The sequence below is a fragment of the Miniopterus natalensis genome, chromosome 1 (assembly GCF_054644295.1).
Source record: "Miniopterus natalensis isolate mMinNat1 chromosome 1, mMinNat1.hap1, whole genome shotgun sequence".
Classification (NCBI taxonomy): Eukaryota; Metazoa; Chordata; class Mammalia; order Chiroptera; family Miniopteridae; genus Miniopterus; species Miniopterus natalensis.
This window is the reverse complement of record NC_142081.1, coordinates 78935143-78956290: the sequence shown is the minus strand read 5'-3', so window position 1 is coordinate 78956290 and position 21148 is coordinate 78935143. Positions and strand designations below refer to the sequence as shown.

The window sequence follows — 21148 nt, the reverse complement described above, 5'->3', positions numbered from 1 at the left end:
ATATTTTACTGCTCTGTTTCCTCCTGTTCCCTCCCTAACCGCCATCCCCCCACTTCATGGACACTGCCCTCACCTCTCTCAGACTCTCAGCCCCCACTAGGCTACTGCTGCCCCTGCCACACCCCCATTATAGATGCCCTACTTCCTGTGGTCAGGCTCTGATTACTTTCACTTGACAGCCACTGCTTTTACTCCCCCTCCCCCCTCACATATTTTTTGTAACTTTTAGACTGAATTATTCTAGAAGAGGCAAAGGGGAAAGAACATTAGTATCTTTGTCATTAGTAGAACTGAGCTTTAAATCAATTTTTAGTGTTTTCCAGAGCATAGGGTTTGTTTTAAATCCCCTAATGGGGATTTAGCTCGAAACCGAGGCATGTGACCTGACTGGGAATTGAACCTTGACTTCTTGGTTCATAGGTCAATGCTCAGCCACTGAGCCATGCCTGTGGACTCCAGAGTACATTTTAACTTCTAAGATTTTTGTAATAAAATGTATTTGTGTGTCATTAGACCAGTTTTTAAAATTTGTTCTTTATATATTTATGTATGTGAATATATATACATATATATATCTTCACAGTGTAGCAGTTTAATATATTGCTTAAGTAACTGTTTATAAACTTGTTTATTATAGATAATAATTATTTCTTTTTCCTGGAATGATTCTAATTGTATTGTGTATTTTAGGTAAAAAGTTTAGAATGGAAGAACAAAGAAAACCAAGAAAGGGGATTTTCATTTTTGTTTTCACATTTTAAGAAATACTACTTGCCTTATATTTTTCCAAACATGTGCAAGGAGAACAGTTTATATCATCCTGTACTTGGTAGGTAGTCTTTGGAATTTTCTAAAAGATCATGCATAAGAATAAAACATACCTCAGTGTAAAGTTGAGATTTGTTACCTGCAGAAAACTGATAACATTTAATATTTGTATAGATTGATTAGAGAAGTTGATTATGCCGAAAGTGGAATTTTATTAATAGGAAATTTTCATTGTGAGTGAAGAGATCTTTTTAAAAGCTTATTCTCTGGATCTCACCTATTGGATGAGATAGATCTCACTATATTATAAATTTCCTTTTTAAGACTCCTCCAGGAGTTCAATTTAATATATCTTATTCAAATTCCATGTGAGTAATTACATTGTCAGATATTTTGATCATGTTTTGGCCAGTATTTAGTAGCAGTGCCAAGATGTCTGTTGGAGCCTTGAAGCTAGAGCCTTGTGGACAAATCCTGGGTTAGAAGCAGACCTCTGCTGTATATAGAAGTCATTGGTAGTCTGTATGTGAAAATGTCTTTTTTGCAGAAAGATGTTTCTGTTTTAAGCTCTGCCAAGTTTAGGCATCTAACAGGTATAGGCAAAACCATTAGGGCTAGTAGAAATGACTTAAATTAGAGTAGCAAGCCTTTGCTGCTAGGAACATTATTTGCTTTAAAAACCAAGGAAAACTTCTCATGTTTTGTGTAACTTCAAAATATGTGCCTCAATCTTAGGTTAATTGAGCTCTTACTAATTTTAAATGGCTCCGAAGCTTCTCTGTCCTTAGAATTCATGAACCTTTTAATATTTTTTAAAAGGGTGTGTTTTTATATATCAGCTATATGTGGTTTGCTCTTCTAGATTTTGCTGATATTTAGCAAATTATTTTAAAATGTCATTTTTGTACTAAATCTACTTCTAAAACCAGGGTATCATCACACAGTTTTACAAATGTTTAAAAATGTAGATTTAGCTAAACACACTTCCTTTTTTATTTTGTGGTGTGTTTTTTCTCTTTATTTTGCATAGATATCCCACAGATGAGACCAAAGCCACATTATGTCATGATAAAGAAGGATGCTGAAACCAATGAAGCAATATATTGTACAAAAGAGCCTTTCATTAAGGCTCGTGTTATTGTCATGCGTTGGCTGGTTTCTTTCTGGCTTGAGCCAAAGCCACATACAGGACCTCATATTCCTGGGATGGAAGGTGAAGTCTTGCCAAAGAATATTCAGGTAATACGCACATAACTCGATAGAGTAAGAAATGGTTGAAGAGATTTTGTCCACTGATTTGCCTTAGGTGTAGAACACATTTAAATCAAATAATAGTAATATTTACTTTGTATAAATATGTTTTATAAATTCAAATTTTAACAGTAATTGTAGAACTAATAGTTTTCTTAGCAAAACATAAAACTTGGAAGGTATAGGAGATAACTCCAGTCATATCTGAGTCTCAGTTTTTTTTTTTACAATTTTTATTGATTTTAGAGAGAGGAAGGGAGAAATACAGAAACATCAGTGTAAGAGAGAAACATCGATTGGTTGCCTCCTGCACGTATCCAGACTGGTGATTGAACCCAAAACCTGTGTATGTGCCCTGATGGAGAATCGAATTTGCCACCTTTTGGTGTATGGGATGATAGCCCAACAGAGCCACACCACCCAGGGCTGAGTCTCAGCTTTTAATTTATTTCTGTAGTTTATGCTAATTTTATAGTACTAAAAATATCCTGAATTGTATGAATAAAAAAGTTCTGAATTTTACAAATTCTTGCATTTTGAAACATTTTGCAATCAAATGGTTGTAGGACCTTCATAGTTCTTTTTAGATTTCTAGGCATTCATAGAATGCTGATTTAAAGTTCTGTCACCATTTCATTCATTTTTTTTTTCAACAAATACAGTGTCCGGAAATATTATGTAAAATTATACAGTTCTATAAAGGAGGAGCTAATATTTAAAAACCTGTTACTTTTAATTAAAGTTTTCCTTTTTTCTTCACTTTTTATTTTTCCCTCAGTGTGCATTTTTTCAGAACCTGTCCATATTGAGTATTTTTTCTTACTATTTTATTTTTCTTTCCTCAGATTTTCTCATTTAGTTTTAAAAATCTTATACTGTGTGTGCGTTTTGTATGACTTCTTAAGTTTTTAAAAAATTAAATGGAGTTATAATGTATTTATTAGTTTATTAGCATTTAGAAAATTTGACTTACTTACCCTTAGCCTTCTATTTATATGTAGCTATGTGTGTGTTTTCCCCAAAACTTTGTTCCAAGTTCATTACAAAGAATTATTAAATGTAGAAACTCTCAAGTAGAACTGTTTTTTTATCCCAGAACTTAATGGACTAAATCGTAGAGTTTTTTATTGGGGACATATTTAGGATCATTTACCTTCTTATTTTATATGGATGGCAAAACGAAACCAAAAGTTGAGTAACTTATCAGAAAGTAATTTACTATGATACTCACAGAATAGTGCTTCTCCTATTATACCATGATAGTCATCTCTTTATCATCACCTTAGCACTTTTACTTTTTCATCTTCATTCATGGTGAAAATTCTATTAAGTTATTAGAATAGAGTTTTCTAAAAAACTTTTTGGCTTCATTTCTACTTCTGTCATAAATTTTTTTCCATTTCTTTGTTTTTTGTTTAAAAATATTTTACTTACGTAATTTTTGTCTAGAGATGATTTTAGACGTTAAGGCTTTATTGAACAAATAATCCAGTGTTACATTATTTATTTATTATTGCAGTTCTGAGCTAACTCCGTCTGCATTATTATTTTTTTTTTTTGCCCAGCTTTAATTAGTAACTTATCTGTACCGCAAACATACTGAAAAATAAATCCTATTATAGATGAGTAGATGACTAGTGAGTATCACTGTATCACTTAGATGTTGAATTTTTTGCATTGCCATTTAACTATTTAGAATGAATTCTTTGGATTCTGCCAGTATTTGTTATTAGAAGACAAAATACCTTGTTATGATTATGATATCCTCCTCATTTTGTTTTTATTTTAGAGAGCAGCAGCTAGTTTGGTATCCAGAGAAGAAAACAAAAATGATAATACTGATAAAACTGATAGAACTACAGAACCAGAACAGTCTCATTCTAATACAAGCACTCTGACAGAGCGAGAACCTAGCTCATCCAGTCTCTGTAGTATTGATGAAGAACATCTCACAGACATTGAAATAGTTCGCAGAGTTTTTTCTTCTAAAAGAAGTAATGTAAACTTTGTCACAGAGATATTTCGTCAGGTAAAGTACCTCTTAGTATTTTTTAATTTGTAATACAGACTTTTGTCTTTAATATTGAATGTACCGTATTGACTTTCAGCTTTTTAAAATTTATTCTTCTAGATGAAAATGTTTTTTAAAGTTCATATTTAGTTTTTAAAACTGACTACTTCTAGTCCTTTAGTATTTCCTATTATATTTTTTAGTTTTTGATGTTTTTTGTTTAATAACTACCCCCTCATACTTGTTATCAGAATAATTTTTTTACTCACTTTGTGGTTTGAAACTTTTCTTCCTATTACTTGATTAATAAATTATTATAAAATTATTATTATTACTTAAATATGAATTATTTCATCTTTCTCTGATCAATGAAGTGGTTTATAAATATAAGAAGCAATGTGGTTTTTAAAGTTTTTGTTTTTAAATATATCTTTATTGATCTCAGGAAAGGAAAGGGAGAGAGAAAGTTGAAACATCAGTGATGAGTCTTTGATTGGCTGCCTCCTGCAAGCCCCCCCGACTGGGGATCGAGCCTGCAACCCAGGCATGTGCCCTGACCAGGAATCGAACCGTGATCTCCTGGATTCTAGGTCAATGCTCAACTGCTGAGCCATGCCTGGTCAGACAAGAAGCGATGTTTCAATTGCCTTTATCCTTCCTTTAGGGGTTTAGTTTTGTCCTCTAAGGCATTCTGAAATTAAAGTTGCTTAAGGCACATATTATATGGGGAATAAATAAAGAAGAAGAGGGAAATGAAAAGAATGAAAGCTATTTCACATAAAGATAGCTAGAAATCCAAAGTGCACATTCTCAATTATATAGACATTTTGTGGAAAATAAACCTATGAAAACTGATCATTTACTTTTAATAGCAAAGATACTTAACTTTTCCAGGTGAACACTGAGTTTTGTAGCTGAAAATCTCAAAGCAAGTAAGTGGTAGATCCAGGACTAATACTCCCAGGTCTGGTTCCCATGTCATTGCTCTTTATTCTATGCCATACTGCCTTCACATGCCAGGGAGCTCTCTAGGCAAAGCCAGTCTTCATCTCCTACACGTTTATTAATATGTAAAACAAAGCATGAGACAGCAGTAGCTTTGTCAACCGAAAGAACAAACCGGTAACATTTTGTCCAGCTTTGGCAGTGTTTCTAGTTGCCAAGTTTAGGGTTTGTGTTGACAGATATATGACAAACGGGAAGGCAAAGATATTTTACAAATGACAAAATTTAAAGCTTATAGAATTATTTAAGCTTTCTAGTTCTTGAGTCACTTTGAATAAGTTTATTTTTCTATGAATTTATTTATTGCAATTGTTTTTAGATATAACATAAAGTTCATTACATCCTGTTGTACTCTTAACTCTCTGAAGCATTTATATTTATATTCCCCCTCTTCATTTCCATAAGCATTTATTCCTTATTTGCTTTTTTTTTGATGATTCTTGCCAGCAGAATGTCAATTTCATCTTTTCAAAGAATAAACTTTTGGCTTTTTAAATTTTCTGTTTTCTGTTTATTTTTCTCTTAATTTTTGCTTTTTATTTTCTTTCTGCTTTTCTTAATTTTATTTGGTGCTTCTTTTTCTAGCTAATTAATTTTAGCCTCACATTTTTCTCATATAAGCATTTTTGAGGCTATTAATTTACCTCTTAATGTTTTAGCTACATTCTACAAATTTTGATGTATAGCATTTTTGTTATTGTTTACTTCTAAGTATTTTCTGATTTTCATGTTAATACCTTCTTTGACTTATGAGTCATTTACCAGTGTCTAAAATCTACATTTTAGATTTTTCTAGTTCTTTTTTCTTACAAGTTTCTAATGTGATTTTTTTGGTCAGAGAATATATATAGTCTGTACGGTAGTAATTATTTAAAATTTATTAAAATGTATAGTTCAGTATGTAATCAGTTCTCATAAATGTCTTGTGTGCTTGTAAACAATGTATTCTTTTCTCATGAGTTCAGTGATCATTAAAGTCTCTTATATCAAGCTTATTATTGTGTTTGTTAACTTGTTTGTTAACTTTTCTATATCCTCACTGAAGATTTTTGGTCAGCTTGATGTCACAGTTGTAGAGAGGGGTGTGTTAAAATTTTATACTCTGATGGTGATTTGTCTACGTTTTTCTTTATAGTTTCATGCATTTATCTTTGCATATTTTGAAGCTATGTAATTAAGTACATACATGTTTATAATTTTATATGCTAGTGAATTAAACCTTCTATTTATGGCCTTTGTCATCTGTAGAAATTATTTTTGCTTAACAGCTGTTTTATCTACTACCAGTACATTTATATCACTTTCTTTTTATTAGAATTAGCCTCACGTATCTTTTTTTAAGGTCTCTATTTTCAACCATTTTTATATAATTAGATATATATGTCTCTTATAAATATGATTGGATTTTTTAAAATCTTTGTCTTTTAACTAGAATATTTATTTTAATTACTGATATATTTAAATTTATTGTTATTCTCTTATTTTGTTCTTTCGGTTTTTCTTTTTTATATTTTTTTCATTCTCATATTTTTTACTTTCTTTTTAATTAATGGCTTTTTATTCTTTATCCTCCTCCTCCCCATCATGTGGTTTGAAAGGTATACTCTGTTTCTTTTGTTATTACTGTATGAATTTTAACATACATGCTTCACTTTCCAAGGCTTAAAGTTATTATTTTTACCCTTTTTCTAGACAGTACAAGGATCTTGAAACCTATTACTCTAATTTTGCCCTACAACTTATATATTTTATCATCAAATAATTTAGTTCTATTTTGCAAATTTGTGCTTTGAGGTTTTTTGTTTTGTTTTTTTAATCTTCACCTAGAGGACATGTTTTCATTTATTTTAGAGAGAGAGGAAAGGAGGGGGAGAGAGAGAGAGAAACATCAATGTGAGAGAGAAACATTATCGGTTGCTTCCTGTAAGTGCCTGCAACCTGAGTATGTGCCCTGACCATAATCAAACCTGACACCTTTTGGTGTGCAGGACGACATTCTAGCCAGCTGAGCCACACTGGCTAGGGTGTGCATATTTGTGTTTTAACTCCAGCATTATTTAATTCTATATACTCCATATTAATTTGCATTTCATTATATATTTATCACTTTCTTTGATTATGATTTCTTCCCTTTAAAATCTTCCACTTAGAATCTCTTTCCTTTGCATAAAGTTCATCATGAGAATTTACTTTAGTGGATGCCTGTTGGTATCAAACACTTAACACATTTTTTGCCTGGGTGAAATATCTTTAATTTGACCACTTTCTAGAAAGATTTTTTTTCTACTAAACATAGAATTCTAGATTGACAATTATTTTCTTCTTTTTTCAAAATCCTGACGAGAGGATATGTTTTTTATTGATTTTTAGGTAGAGAGGAAGGGGGAGAGAGAAACATCGATTGGTTGTCTCCTCTGTGTACCCTGACCAGGAATCAAACCCGAAACCTGGGTATGTATCCTGACTGGGAATCAAACCAGCAACCCTTTGGTGCATGGGACAGTGTTCCAACCAACTGAGCCACATGGGCCAGGGCTGACAATCACTTTCATCCAGCACATTTCAGATACTCGTATATTTTCCTATTGTTCTCTATTTTACATTGTTGCTGTTGAGATGTTAAACAGTGGTTGTACTCTTATCGCTTTGTAGGTCAACTGTCTTTATTCTGGGTCTTTTCATTTGTTTTTGGCTCTACAAAAAGTGGGAAAGCCCAAAATGCCACTTTCTGTAGAGAACTCACAGTTCAGTTTTATTCAGAGCAAAGAAAAGAAACTTTTGATTATAGGTTTAGAATCTGTACCTAACCTACACATCAGTGAGGATAATATTCTGCTAATACAATTGATTTGCTGCTGCATTTGTCTACTGTTTATCTAATATTAACAATTATAAACAGAGCAGTGCAAAAAATAAAATAATCATTAAATATTTTGAACAAAGTTCTGTATTTCAGTGTAGAGTATAATTTTTAAATGTAATAAATTTGCCACCAACCTTTTTGGGTATCATTATGTCATATTAATTTTGCTTTTCCTTTAACTTTCACTTTATAATATATGTTTCAATAAACATTACATAGTATTTTTCAGATATTTAAAAAATTTATATAAATTATGTCATGGTATACTATCATCTGCAACTTCCCTTTTGCATTAACCATTGTTTTTGAGATTTGTTGTTGATATGTCATTCATTCATTTTAACTACTTTGTGGCACTGCAATTTATGATTATTTCACATCTTATTTATTTTTATGTTGATGGTGTTTTAACTTGTTTCCAATTTCTCACTATTCCAGATAAGTGCTATGTTGAACATTCTTATATATGTATTTTTTTTTGCACATCTGGAAGAACTTCCCTAGGATGTAAACCTAGAAGTAGAATTGTGGGTTGGAAAATTTGTACATCATTAGCTTTACTATTATTGCCAAATTGTTCTCCAACATGGTTATAATAATTGACATTTCGTCCGATAGTGTTTGTGAGTTCTCATTTCCTTATATCTTTGCCATTACTTGTATAGTCAGATTTTAAATTTTTCTGCTCCTATGTATGTGAATTATCTCATTTTTTAAAGTTTGTGCTTCCCTGTTTTAATTTGCTTTTTCTTCATCAACCTGAAGTTGAGCATCTTTTCTCATCTTTGAATTGCCTATGCATATGCTTTTTTTGGTTATTATTCTGTAGGGTTGTTTGTCTTTTTCTTTTGATTTATAGGAATTCATTATATTCATTCATTTTTAAAATTAGACTATTCTTGTCAAGGCCATATGTGACTTCCACATTATTAAACTATCCTCATTTTTTAAAATTCTTTTTTCTTACTGTGTTCTGATGATTGGTTTCCACTAGTCTGTCTTCCACATTGCTGATTCCTTCTTTTGTGTTACGTAATCTGCTGTTGATTTTTTCCCAATGTGTTTTTTTATTTTAGTTACTGTATTCTTCAGGCCTGCTTGGTTCTTTCTTACACTTTTTTTTTTTGAAGTTCTCTCTAATTCCTTTATTTCACTGTCATGTTTGGTGAGCATCCTTATGACTATTCCTATGAATTCTTTTTTAGGCAATTATTTCCATTTCCTTAGGACTTTTTCCTGGGGATTTTTCCTTGTTCTTTGTTTTAAGAGAGATTCTGCCTTTTCATTTTGTTTGACTTTCTGTGTTAGTTTATATGAATTAGACAGCCTTAAAAAACTGGCCTTAAGTAGAAGTGGGCTCTGTGTAGACTATGTGTGGTTTGGCAGGTCAGTAGGAGCCAAGTGGGTGATTTAGATTTCTGTGGGCACTGGCCTGCTGAGTGGGAGCAGCTCTGGGTAGGGAGGCGCAGTGCATGTAGTATTGCCCTTATGATCCTGCTTGCTCCCTTTGTTCAAGCCCAAATGGGTTCAGGCAGTGTGTTCCAAAACACACTGCAGTGACCTTGCAGGTAGGCCAGAGCACCTGGATAGAGCCCACTGTATGGAGGTGGAGGGGGACATAAACAATGGTGCTCACCAGCCCCTCCGATCCTGGAGAATTCCTGCAGTCCCTTGAGAGCTCCCACATCTCTATTCTCTATGCAGTTTCTCGTTTGTTATAATGAAAGTGATCCCATGTAGAAGAGACCTATGTAGGCTTCAAGTGTTGGGTTGTTTTGGGAAGCTGCTTAGAGCCCAACAGATGCTTATGGTGTCCCAGGCACTAGCCAGCAAGAGCTGAGCAGCTCTTAGCAGGAAGGCCAGGTGGGTATGGTGATGCCTTGGTGTTTCTGCTTGCTTCCTTTGTTTGGAGGCTAAAAGCTCCAAGCAGTGTAGCTGTGAACTGAGCTGTGGGAATCTTGCAAGTAGTCCAAAGCACAGGCATAGAGCACCTGCCTGCCCTATGAAAGTGGAGTGGAGCATAAATAATGGTGCTCACCGGCTTCTCCAGTCTTGGGCAGAGAGTTCCTACAGCTCCCAAGGGCTTCCCATATACCTATACACACGTATATTTGATTTTCTCATGGGGGAGGGTATGAGTTCAGCATACTCCTCACCACAACCATCTTGAACCTTTACTTTTTATTTTTATTATTTATTTAAATATATATATTTTATTGATTTCAAAGAGAGAGGAAGGGAGAGGGGGAGAGAGAGATAGAAACATCAATGATGAGAGTCATTGATAGGCTGCCTCCTGCATGGCCCCTGCTGGGGATCGAGCCCACAACCTGGGCATGTGCCCTGACTGGGAATCGAACCATGACCTCCTAGATCATAAGTCAATGCTCAACTGCTGAGCCATGCTGGTCGGGCACTACTTTTTATTTTTAAAATCATTTCATCCTCATAGCCTTCCCAATTACTGGTTTCCCTATCTGAACTTTTGTCCTTAAACCTTCCTCTTTTTCTTCTCAACCCTTTCCTCCGCCTCTTCTTTTTTATGATTTTTTTAAAAACTATACTTTTTTTCATAGTATCTCTCCTGAGTTTTACAATTATTTAAAAAGTTACTTGTTTAATTTTGAGAATAATTCTGTTGTTCATTCATCATTGTATCCTTCGTGCCTGGCATAGAGTAGGCACCTACTAAATAGTTGTTGAGTGAATCAAGTTCAGTAACTGTTGAGTGCCAGGCACTTTCTCATTGCTAACTGAGGTATAACATGTATTTATAGAAGCCAAGTCTTGAGATAATTAGTTGTATAGCTGATGTCTGAATTGTATTAAACAACTTCTTTTGATGTGAAAATGTGGTATTTTTGTGATGAGGAAATATTTACTTTTTAAAAAGTTAAGGCAACCTGGGAAGTACCTAAAGGAAAGAATAACTGTAAAATATTTCTTTTAATTTTCTAAGTATTTTGCCTTATTATTTAACTCATATAACTATTGTATGTAAAAAGAAATAAGAAAGCTGTAACATTTTTTTTTCATGTGCTTAGAAAATCTCAGTTGCCTTGTTACATGTGACTTTAATTCTCCGAGTCAGATTTAATATTTATTTTTCAATTAAAATCTTATAAAATTTATTTTAATAGTAACCTAAAAGAACAGTTTAACTTGCAAAATGTGATTTATATGAAAAGTTACGTTAACATTGAGCTTTGTAGGACCACAGTTCTTTTATAGAACAAATATTTTCATTCTGAGACAGATAATACATTTGAAACAAATCTTTGCTCTTTGCACTTGAAACCAGTGTCTGTCTACCAAAAACATTCCTATCTCAGTGTATTTACAAATTATTTGGAGACAAAAGGCTTTTTCTGACAATGAATTGGTTCACTTTAACTTAGAAAAGTGGTTTTCCATCTCATTTTATAACAAGATAGAAATGTATGTATTAGTGGGTTTTAGCAAAGTAAAAAGCATCTAAAAAGTGTCATTATTTCTGTTCTCTTCTTTTTTTTACTAGGCATTTTTATTACCAATCTGTGAAGCAGCAGCAATGAGAAAAGTGGTAAAAGTATATCAAGAATGGATTCAGCAAGAGGAAAAACCTTTGTTCATGCAAGAGCCTGAAGAAATTGTGATTTCTTCTTCTGACTTACCTTGCATTGACAATGTCACAGACCATGATATTTCAGTGGAAGAAGGAGAAAAGAGAGAAGAGGTAAAATGATAAGACTTACATATTTTATTATTCGTTTAATAGATTAGATTTTCACAAAAGTGTAATGTTAACACACATGTACTTACTAAATGGGAAGGTAAAGATACCATTAGTATATTTTATAATTTCAGTAATATTACAGTTACCTCAGTACCCTATGCCAAAGCTCTTTGATGTCACAACTTTAAAAAATTAATATTGAGGTTATATACTGAATCTTTATGTCATTGTCTAGGTCAGAATCAGGTGTTATTATAAAAGATGTAGTATTTAAAACTGTGGTAGTCGATTGAAATGGATGTTGTAGTACATACTTCTTAGAGTGATTACCAAACTACAGTTCCTTCTTACCTCTCTTATTCTAGGATTGGGTACCCAGCCCAAACCAGAATATTCTGAATTCTTTGAAAAATTTTGCATTAATGCTAATTGCAGAATAAAAAACATATTGATGTGCTAAATAAGTTGGTCTGTGTTAAGAATGACTAGAGTTTGCTCACAGTGGGAAAAAGAGAGAAGAGTCCCGTTTGGAATTTGGTCCATGGTTCCTTTTATTTCTTAAGCCTAAATGAATTTTTGTCCCTTGGTTATTTAACCGTTGTCATAGGTCAGGCTCTCACCAAAATGAGAGTCTGATATTGGCATGTATCTTACTAAATCCAGATAGGAGCAATTTGGTAATGTTTATTCATCTTGGTGATTCATTTAATATTATCAATGAAATTTGTCAGAATATTAACTTATGAATGAATGGGCCACATTCTACAGGGATTCAGTGAATCAACATTTATATGTCTATTTGTGATGTATATATTTATAGAGCATCCTCTCCTGTGTCTAAGAAGGAAGAGAATGTAACTAATATAATTGAAATAGATAAAATTAACCATGTAAATTATAAAATAATATTTGCAGTTCTATTTGTTGTATACCAACAAAAATATCCAATTTTTGCATCAAGTTAGAAGATAACCCTATCAATCTAAACAATTTGTTTTCCCCCAATTTTTTGTCATGAATTTATAGCTTAATACTAAACCTACCCTGTGTAATTTACTATCCTTAAATAAAAATGACATAATATCTATTTACATACATAATTAAAAAACAGACGGTTGAAAGAGGGAGGGAGGAAGGAGGTGGGAAAGTGTGAAGCGACAAATGCAGAGTGATGTAGGTGTGTGGTATAGGTGTGTTCTGCTTGCTCAAATACTGCAACCCGTGTTGCCATTAGAGAGATGATTTTTTTAAAATGCCAGCAACTCTTGCTAATGGCATGAACCAAAAACAAAAGAGAATCATTTATTGATTTATATTTCTGAGAAATTCAGTATATTAAAAGATCCTTTAAAATTAGGCATTAATTATAAAATAGAGTTAAGTTATAAATTCAGATAATTTTTATAAATTTTTTTTTAAATAAATAGGTTTTTTATTCACGTAGTATATGTGAGACATTTGTAAGACATGCTAGATACAGGAGAGTTTGTGTATGTGCAGATTATCAGGCACCTTGTAGTATGTTTAATATTCCCTGGATCATTCCATTAAAAATCTCAGTGGTTAATGCTGCAATGAACATAAGGGTGCATAATTTTAAAAAATTAAAAAATAAAATGAAAAAAATCTCAGTGGTATTCTCTATTTTTGTGGCAACAAAACACTCCACAGATTTCAACGTGCTCTGTAAAACACAGTAATACCCACATTGAGAACCAGTGTTGGAGATATAAGCATGAAAAGACATCATTTCTGTCTTCACATAACTGATGGTTTAGCAAGAAGACAAATATACAAAGTAAAAAGTATAAAACAGTATTATTGCTATGATATAAAGTGTGAAAGAGGGACTATCTAACTGCTTAGGGAAGGCTTCATGGAGGAGGTAGTATAATGTGAGGAGCAGGTAACAAATGGGAAAGGAACCACACGATGTGAGTGGAATCTACAAAAATGTGAGAGACCTTAAAAATATTTTCAATTGGCTATAGCTAAGAGCAGGTAGGGGAGAATAATAGGAAATATGAGATAGGCAAGAACTAGACTGTTAAATGACTTGTATGCCATTCTAATGGACTTCGATTACATTCTAGACACTGGAAAGCCTTCGAAGGTTATGAGTAGAAGAATGGCGTGGATAATTACATATTTCAGGAGGATTATAGCAAGACCGGGGTCGAAGATAGATTGGACACCATTCTGGAGGCAAAGAGACTAGTTAGGGAGGTATTAGCACAGTTCGGAAGGAAGATGCTAAGTACTTGATAGAGATGGGACATTGGCAGTTGCAATGGGAATATAAGGGAGAAGACTAATATATGAGCTGCTTTGGTGGTAAAATCAATATGCTTCAATGACTAAATTGGCTGAGAGAAATGGGGAGGTGTCCCAAGTCTTTCTTTGGGTCGTTGCCATTCATACTGGAATAGGAATTTAAAAGAGCAAGTTTGGTGGTGGTGGTCAAGGTAGCTGGAGAGGTTGGTAGGAAGTAGGGGGCTGGGGAGACATAGTTAATAAACTTACTTTTAAACATTTTGAGTTTGAGGTGCTTGTGGGTCATTCAGGGAGAACTATTTAGACATTGCCTGATGATAGGAGTATGGAGCTTAGTAGAAAAGTATAGACTAGACCATGGTATTCTGTTTTGGCCACTCAGAGCTGAGTTCAGTGCTGCTCCTGGCAATGGTAGAGTAGTTTGTATTATACTAAACCTCCTGCATTTTACAATTATAAGCTCTAGAAAAAAAGTATTTTTTTGAAAACTATTTGAAGATACTAGTGAGTGACCAAAAACTGAAAGAAACTAGAGAGTCGCTTTAAGAAAGGGAACAACATTGAGTGAAATTTCTGTTTGTGTGGCTTTTCCCCTGAGGGAAATCCCTAGTGTGCAAGACTTCTGACAGCTAAAACTCAAGCAGAAAGTTGCAGTTTTAGTGGTTTCAAGTACCAGTAGTGTATCTTTGGATAGGAGGAATTTTATTAGTATTAAGTAGGATAAATAGAAGCATTTTCCTATTTTATTTATTTAGATTCTGGCATTTACTTTAGAACAAAATTCATCTCTTACAAGGCTGTAAATAATATAATCTCCTTCTTGAGGGGAGGTTTATACATTAAGCACATAGAAATATGTCTCTATATCTGAAATGATATAATAATCTCTGGCTGTACCTACAGATAAGTTTTTACTTTTTATTTTTGTGAATGAGAACCTTTTTTAATATAGTGAACATACATAGCTTTTGTAATCAAATAAGACATCTTTTCTGAGAAGATGCTTAGCAGTGGGTTCCAATAATTTCCAGTTTACTTCAACTTACTGACTGTCATAGCATTCTTAATTAATGAAATATTAAAAACGTGGTATTTTGCTTCAGGAAAATGGGACCAATATTGCTGATCATGTTCGAAATTCCACTTGGGCAAAAAACGGCACCTACCAAGATGTTCTTCATAATGCCTCTGAAGAAGCCACAGAACAAAACATACGGGCTGGTACCCAGGCAGTTTTGCAGGTGGATCATGCTTGATTTTGAAAAACAATCTTTAAATATTTTTAACATAGTTCAATATTTCAATGTAGAATATAATTTTCTAAATGTAATAAATTTGCCACCTACTTTTATCAGTTATTATGTCATATTTTGTTTTTTCCTTAACTTTCACTTTATAATATATATATCTCATATTACTCAACAAATGTACTTTTCCTTGTTTCACTTAATGGCAGCTCTGTTTTCTGGTTGCTCAGGCCATTTTGTTTCTTTCTTTGATATTTTACATCCGATTTGACAACAAATCCTGAGTCTTCAGAATGTATGCAGAATTGGTCTAGGATTGAGCACTCACACTACCTCTTGTGTCCAAGCCTCCATAATCTTTCATCTGGATTACTGCAGTAGACTCCTAATTAGTATTTTTATTTCTACTCTTGCCCATCCATCACCCTAATAATATTATCAAAATAGTAGCCGGAGTGATCCTGTAAAACAAAAGTCAGATCCTGTCATTTTTCTCCTTAAAACCTTCCTGTAAGTTTATCATTAAGCATTGAAGCAAAAGTCTTTCTAATGGTCTGTAAAGCTTTATTTACATCATTGTTCCTCAGAGTGTAATCCATAGACTGACTAGTGCTGTCCCACAACATAATTTTAAAATTGAGGGTAAGTTTAGAAACCGAGTCATTGAATATATCCATTCTAATGAAAGTTTGGGTTTGTATGTCTTTTGGAATTTCCTTTTTCCTATTAGTTCTTTTTTAATCATACTTTACAATAGGATTTTTCTGCTAAAGATTGGGAGAAGAAATTTGTTCTTTTACCACTGGTAGTGTGAGAAACTTTCACATGCTCTGTCTCTTTTCTTAACGTATCTCCCACTGCTTTTTCTCCTTCCTCACCTCATTCTATGCTCCTTGTTGTTTCTCTTATATGCTAGACAGGCTTTTACTTCAGTTGCCTTAAACCTGCATCTTTTTTTGTCTGGAATGCTTTTCTCCCAGATTGCTACAAAGTTCAAGTTCAGTTTTGTCTTTTCCTTTTTGATTCATTTATATTTATATTCATTCTCTACTTCCCCCCCTTACCCCTCCAGCCAGTCTGTTTTGAATGAGTAGTATCCTGCCTGGCCAGGCGTGGCTCAGCGGTTGAGTGTCGACCTAGGATCCAGATGATCGGGGTTCAATTCCCAGTCAGGGCACATGCCCGGGTTGCGGGCTCGATCCCCAGTCAGGGGCATGCAGGAGGCAGCCGATCAATGACACTCTTATCATTGATGTTTCTATCTCTCTCTCCCCCTCTCCTTTCCTCTCTCTGAAGTCAATAAAGATATATTAAAAAAAAAAAAAAAATGAGTAGTATCCTTGAGGACAGTGAAGTAATATTGAATATCCTTGTCTTGTTTTTGGCTTTCGTTGGTACTTCTCAGGTTTAATTGCTGTTATAGCATTTGTTATAGTTTTTGATAAATGCTCTTTCTCAAATTAAGAAATTATATATTTCTTCTTAGTTTGCTAAAGTATTTTTATTGATGAATAAGTGCTGAATGCTTTTTCTGCATACATTGTGATGATCATACTTTTTTTTCCACTTTAATCTGTTGCTGGAGTATATTAATAGACTTTTCTGATATCAAGACATCCTAACATTTCTGGGGTAAATACCACTTTGTCATAAATTATTATATTTTGCTCAATTTGAATTACCACTATTTTTTCAAGATTTTTGGCATTAGGTTCATAAGTGATATTGGTCTCCAATTTACTTTTCTTATATAGTCCTTGTTTGTTTTGATAATAGAATTATAGTTTTATAAAAATAAATTGGGTAGTTTTCTTTCATCTTTGTCTCTCAAACAGCTTGTGTAAAATAGGGATCATTCTCCATAAAGGTTAGGCAAAACTAGGCCTGGTGTGTAGGGATGGATCCGGAAGACCTTGATTACCAGTTCACTTTCTTTCATGGTTTTGATACATACATCTTTTCTATTTCTTCTTGAGTCAGTTTTGGCAATTTATGTTTGTCTACAAAATAATTTATTTTGCCCTGGCTTGTGTGACTCAGTTGGCTGAGCATCATCCCATATACCAAAAGGTTGCTGGTTTGATTCCCGGTTAGGGCACGCACATAACTAGGTTGTGGGTTCAGTCCCCCATTGGGGTGAGTACAGGAGGCAACCAACTGATGTTTCTCTCTTTTTCTCTCACTTCCCCTCTCTCTAAAAATAAATATTTAAAAAAATTACTTTATTAAATTTTCAAGTACATGTATTAACATAAATTATCTATCCAACACTCATTTTAAAATTCTCTACTGGATACATAGTTGTGTTTTTATTTTATTTCTAATGTTTATTTGTGCCTCTCTTGCTTTTCTTGGTCAGTGTTGCTAAACTTACAGAGTCAGCTTTTTTCTATTTTAACTATTTTAAAGTTAGCTTAATATGCTTTTCTCACATGATTTTACAACTATATTTTGTTACATAGTTCATCCAGGGATTTAAATCAGAACTATGAATACAGAAGATATAAATGTCCCAGGTTTACAATGAATGTAATGTTCTCTTTTGCAAAGTGTCCTTGAGTGCCTTTGCACATACCTGTCACCATTATAATTTTGTCCTCAATAACAAAATACAATTAATTACTTGATTGTAATGAATTTAATTAAATATACATATTGATAGATCCTCATTAGTAGTACTATAATATACAGTCTGTTTATGCAGCCTGTTATTACCAAAAGAGATATAGAGATGTAGCCAATAAACATGTAAAAAGAAGAAAGATGGTTTTGAACACCTCATCCAGAAAATCCTTGATTTAGGTATCATTTTTATTCTAAACTATTTGTATTTTCTTTATTGTTCCTTTTATGACAGCAATAGGGTTATTATATTAAAGCTCTCAGTTTTTAAAAAAATGCTGTTTTTTACTTATTGGGGGGCATGCCTAATAGTAATTTTATATTTGTCTAGATAAACATAAAATACACAGATTTAATGAGTTTAAATTTCAGGTATCAAGCTGGTGGTAGAAGTAGAGTTATATATAATTAACCTATGGTCTTGTGCTTTTAAGTTCATTATTGATTACACAGTAGTCAGCATCTAAGGATTTTTTTCTTTGAATAAGAAATTTGCCTTTGAAATTCTATAATGAATGGGTAATGGTTTCTTTTGTCTTAGGTGTTTATTATAAACTCATCAAATATATTTCTTCTTGAACCTGCAAATGAAATAAAAAGTCTTCTGGATGAGCACACAGATATGTGTAAACGAATTCTTAACATTTATCGGTTCATGGTTGTGCAAGTATCAATGGACAAAAAGACTTGGTAAAAATATTTATTCTTTATGTTTTTTATATTGCGTGTATGAGTACAGTAATTTTTAGAGGAATAGTGTCTGTTAACGGCTCGTTAAAAACGTTGTAGAGGCTTCTATTATTGAATAAATGAATATATTTTCTATAATTATTATGGTGACAACAGTCGTCTCCTTCACTTTATCTCAACATCTTTGATTAAACTGCCTTAAGACCCCTTGGCTTATCTTTTGAAAGTGAGGATATCATGGCTTCCTGCTTCCCCAGAAACGAATTCATGTATGCATGTGTCAATGAATAAGTGATGATTGAATATATGAATGCCTGATTCCTCATCCTGGGATTTAAGGCCATATACAGTCAGGCCCTTGCTTGCTTTCTAGCCCTACCTGAAGCCTAAACTCCTTGCAGGATGGAATTCTGCCTCCTGGCTTTATCAAATTGCTGTTTCCTGAGCACATCTGAACTTTTCTTTACAATTTCTAATTCCTGCCATCTTTTCCTGTTGTCACCATAACTGTATTTAGGCTTCACCTTCCTTTTTCCACATACCCTTGTATTTTTTTCCTTACTTCCTTTAATTCTGTACTTGTTCCTCTGTTATAGTTGTCAAAATTGTCTTAATCCCTAAATTACTTGTATAAATTTCTGTTTACCTCACTGATTTGAGAGGCCCTAAAAGTTATATACTGATTGATTTGCTTCTATATTTCCCACATATCTTAGCATAGTACCTTATATAGTATTGATACTTTTTAAAGATTTGTTTAATTGAATGGAAAAAAATAGGCCTTTTGGGGAGATGAGAAGAACTGTTCTTCAGTTCTTATTAAAATGACACATGTTCATTATGAAATTCAAACAAAAGTTTTAAAAAGAAAATAAGAGATGGCCAAAAGTTCTCTCACCAGACCACACACATAGTTACATAGTATTATTCCATATGTGTGTGCCATAATTTTCTTAACCAGTCACCTATTGATGGATATGTAGTTATTTCATTTTGTTATTAGAGGAGGGGAGGACAGTGAACATCCTTATACATAAAATTTTTCTCCTTTGACTCATGCTTAAAGAATGGAAGTACTTAGTCAAAGAGCATGCTTAATTTATATTTTGCTATATGTGGAATAATGGCTTTATTTTGAAAAAAATCTTTATTAATAGTATCAATATAATTACATCTAGAAGTAGTTATTGTTATTAACTTCTTTGGAACACTTTTTTGTGCCAGGCATTTTCTCAAGCACTTTACATGTATTTTCTTACTTAATCCTTGGTAGCACCCTATGAGGTTGATAATATCTCTACTTTATGATTCTTAGGTATAAGAGATTAAGTAACTTATCCTTGTTCACACAGCTGAGATTTGAACTGTGGTCCTTCTGACTTCAGAGCCCTAGTTATTATTAGCCCATAACTATACTACTTTGAATAATTCTTTTGTTAGCCTGCCCTTTTTTACTTTTTATATGCTTTGAATCAATGCTGTGGATCCAGGTTAAAGTGAGTCTTGCTATGTGGGAATACAATTTTAGAAGTTTTTCTTTTTTAAATATGTTTTTATTGATTTCAGAGAGAGGAAGGGAGAGAGAGAGAGAGAGATAAAATCATCAATGATGGGAGAGTCATTGATCAGCTGCCTCTTGCATGCCCCCTGACTGGGGATCAAGCCCCGAACCCAGGCATGTGCCCTGACTGGGATTTGAATCTTGATCTCCTGGATTGTAGGTCGATGCTCAACTGCTGAGCCACACTGACCAGGCTAGAATTTTTTTCTTAATTTTTATAAATTCCCTTGAAGTTATAACATAATGAGAGATTACCACATATTTTTATTGAGTTTACAAGACTATGAATTAAAATCATTTTTATTGTATTATAAAGTGAAAGGTTATCTGATATGTTAGCAAGTTAAGGTTTGACCACAAACCAGATAAGATATATTTGGAAATCTGTACTTTATTACATATGTAGTTGATTTCAGATAGCTTTTTATTTCACATAGCTAAGCTAGAAGCCTAGGACTACAAATGTGACACCTTTGATTTTTATTTTATGAGTGAATGCATGCGTTTGTTAATAAATTCAGGATATTTTTCTTTTCCATTTGATTTTGTCCTCACTTCCCAGAAAAATCATGACATCTAAACACGGCATCTATTACTCTCTCTGCTGTATTTCTCACTTGGATTGTTCCACGTGTTGCTATACCTGGAATGGGCTGGCAAATAAGCCAAAGAGGAGGGGCTGTGATAGGAACTTGGGCTGTTAGCCTGGTTATACGCCCAACTGTAATCCCCTCATCAGCCTCTTTTTCACATACAGTTGAATTATTTGGTGCAAATATGATAGTTTTATGGTTTTAATAAAAAACATCTGGGAGAAAGAGGCAAGGTAAGGGTAATATTAGGATTGGCTTGGTTTGCAGTACACAAAGAACATAAAGGGTTAAAAAATGGCCAAACTAAAAAGATGGAAAGAGGCAATAGAGTAATGGTTCTTGATTACTTGTCAGGCTCATTGTGATCTATTAATCTTAAAATATCATGTAGTGTTTTTTTAACTTGAGTTTATTGGGGTGACATTGATTAAATCATGTAGTTTTTGAAATTGAACCTGATTCAATTCTAAATAAGTGATTGTTCTCCATGTTGCTAAGATGGATCAAGGTAGGACAATATTGTGTAGTTGGGTGAGTGTTCTTCAAAC

General features: G+C 33.3%; 1 protein-coding gene across 5 annotated transcripts in view; it reads left to right on the top strand.

Moving 5' to 3' along the window:
- The window catches only part of RALGAPA1 (Ral GTPase activating protein catalytic subunit alpha 1), a 243060-nt gene that overhangs the window by 54367 nt on the left and 167545 nt on the right, over positions 1–21148 (top strand). For all 5 annotated transcript variants that reach the window (XM_087823517.1, XM_087823523.1, XM_016198437.2 and 2 more), the window contains exons 8-13: positions 691–829; positions 1799–2007; positions 3809–4048; positions 11416–11613; positions 14991–15128; positions 18298–18446. In XM_087823517.1, the coding sequence (XP_087679643.1) occupies positions 691–829; positions 1799–2007; positions 3809–4048; positions 11416–11613; positions 14991–15128; positions 18298–18446 (1073 nt within the window). The remainder of the gene's footprint in view (positions 1–690; positions 830–1798; positions 2008–3808; positions 4049–11415; positions 11614–14990; positions 15129–18297; positions 18447–21148) is intronic.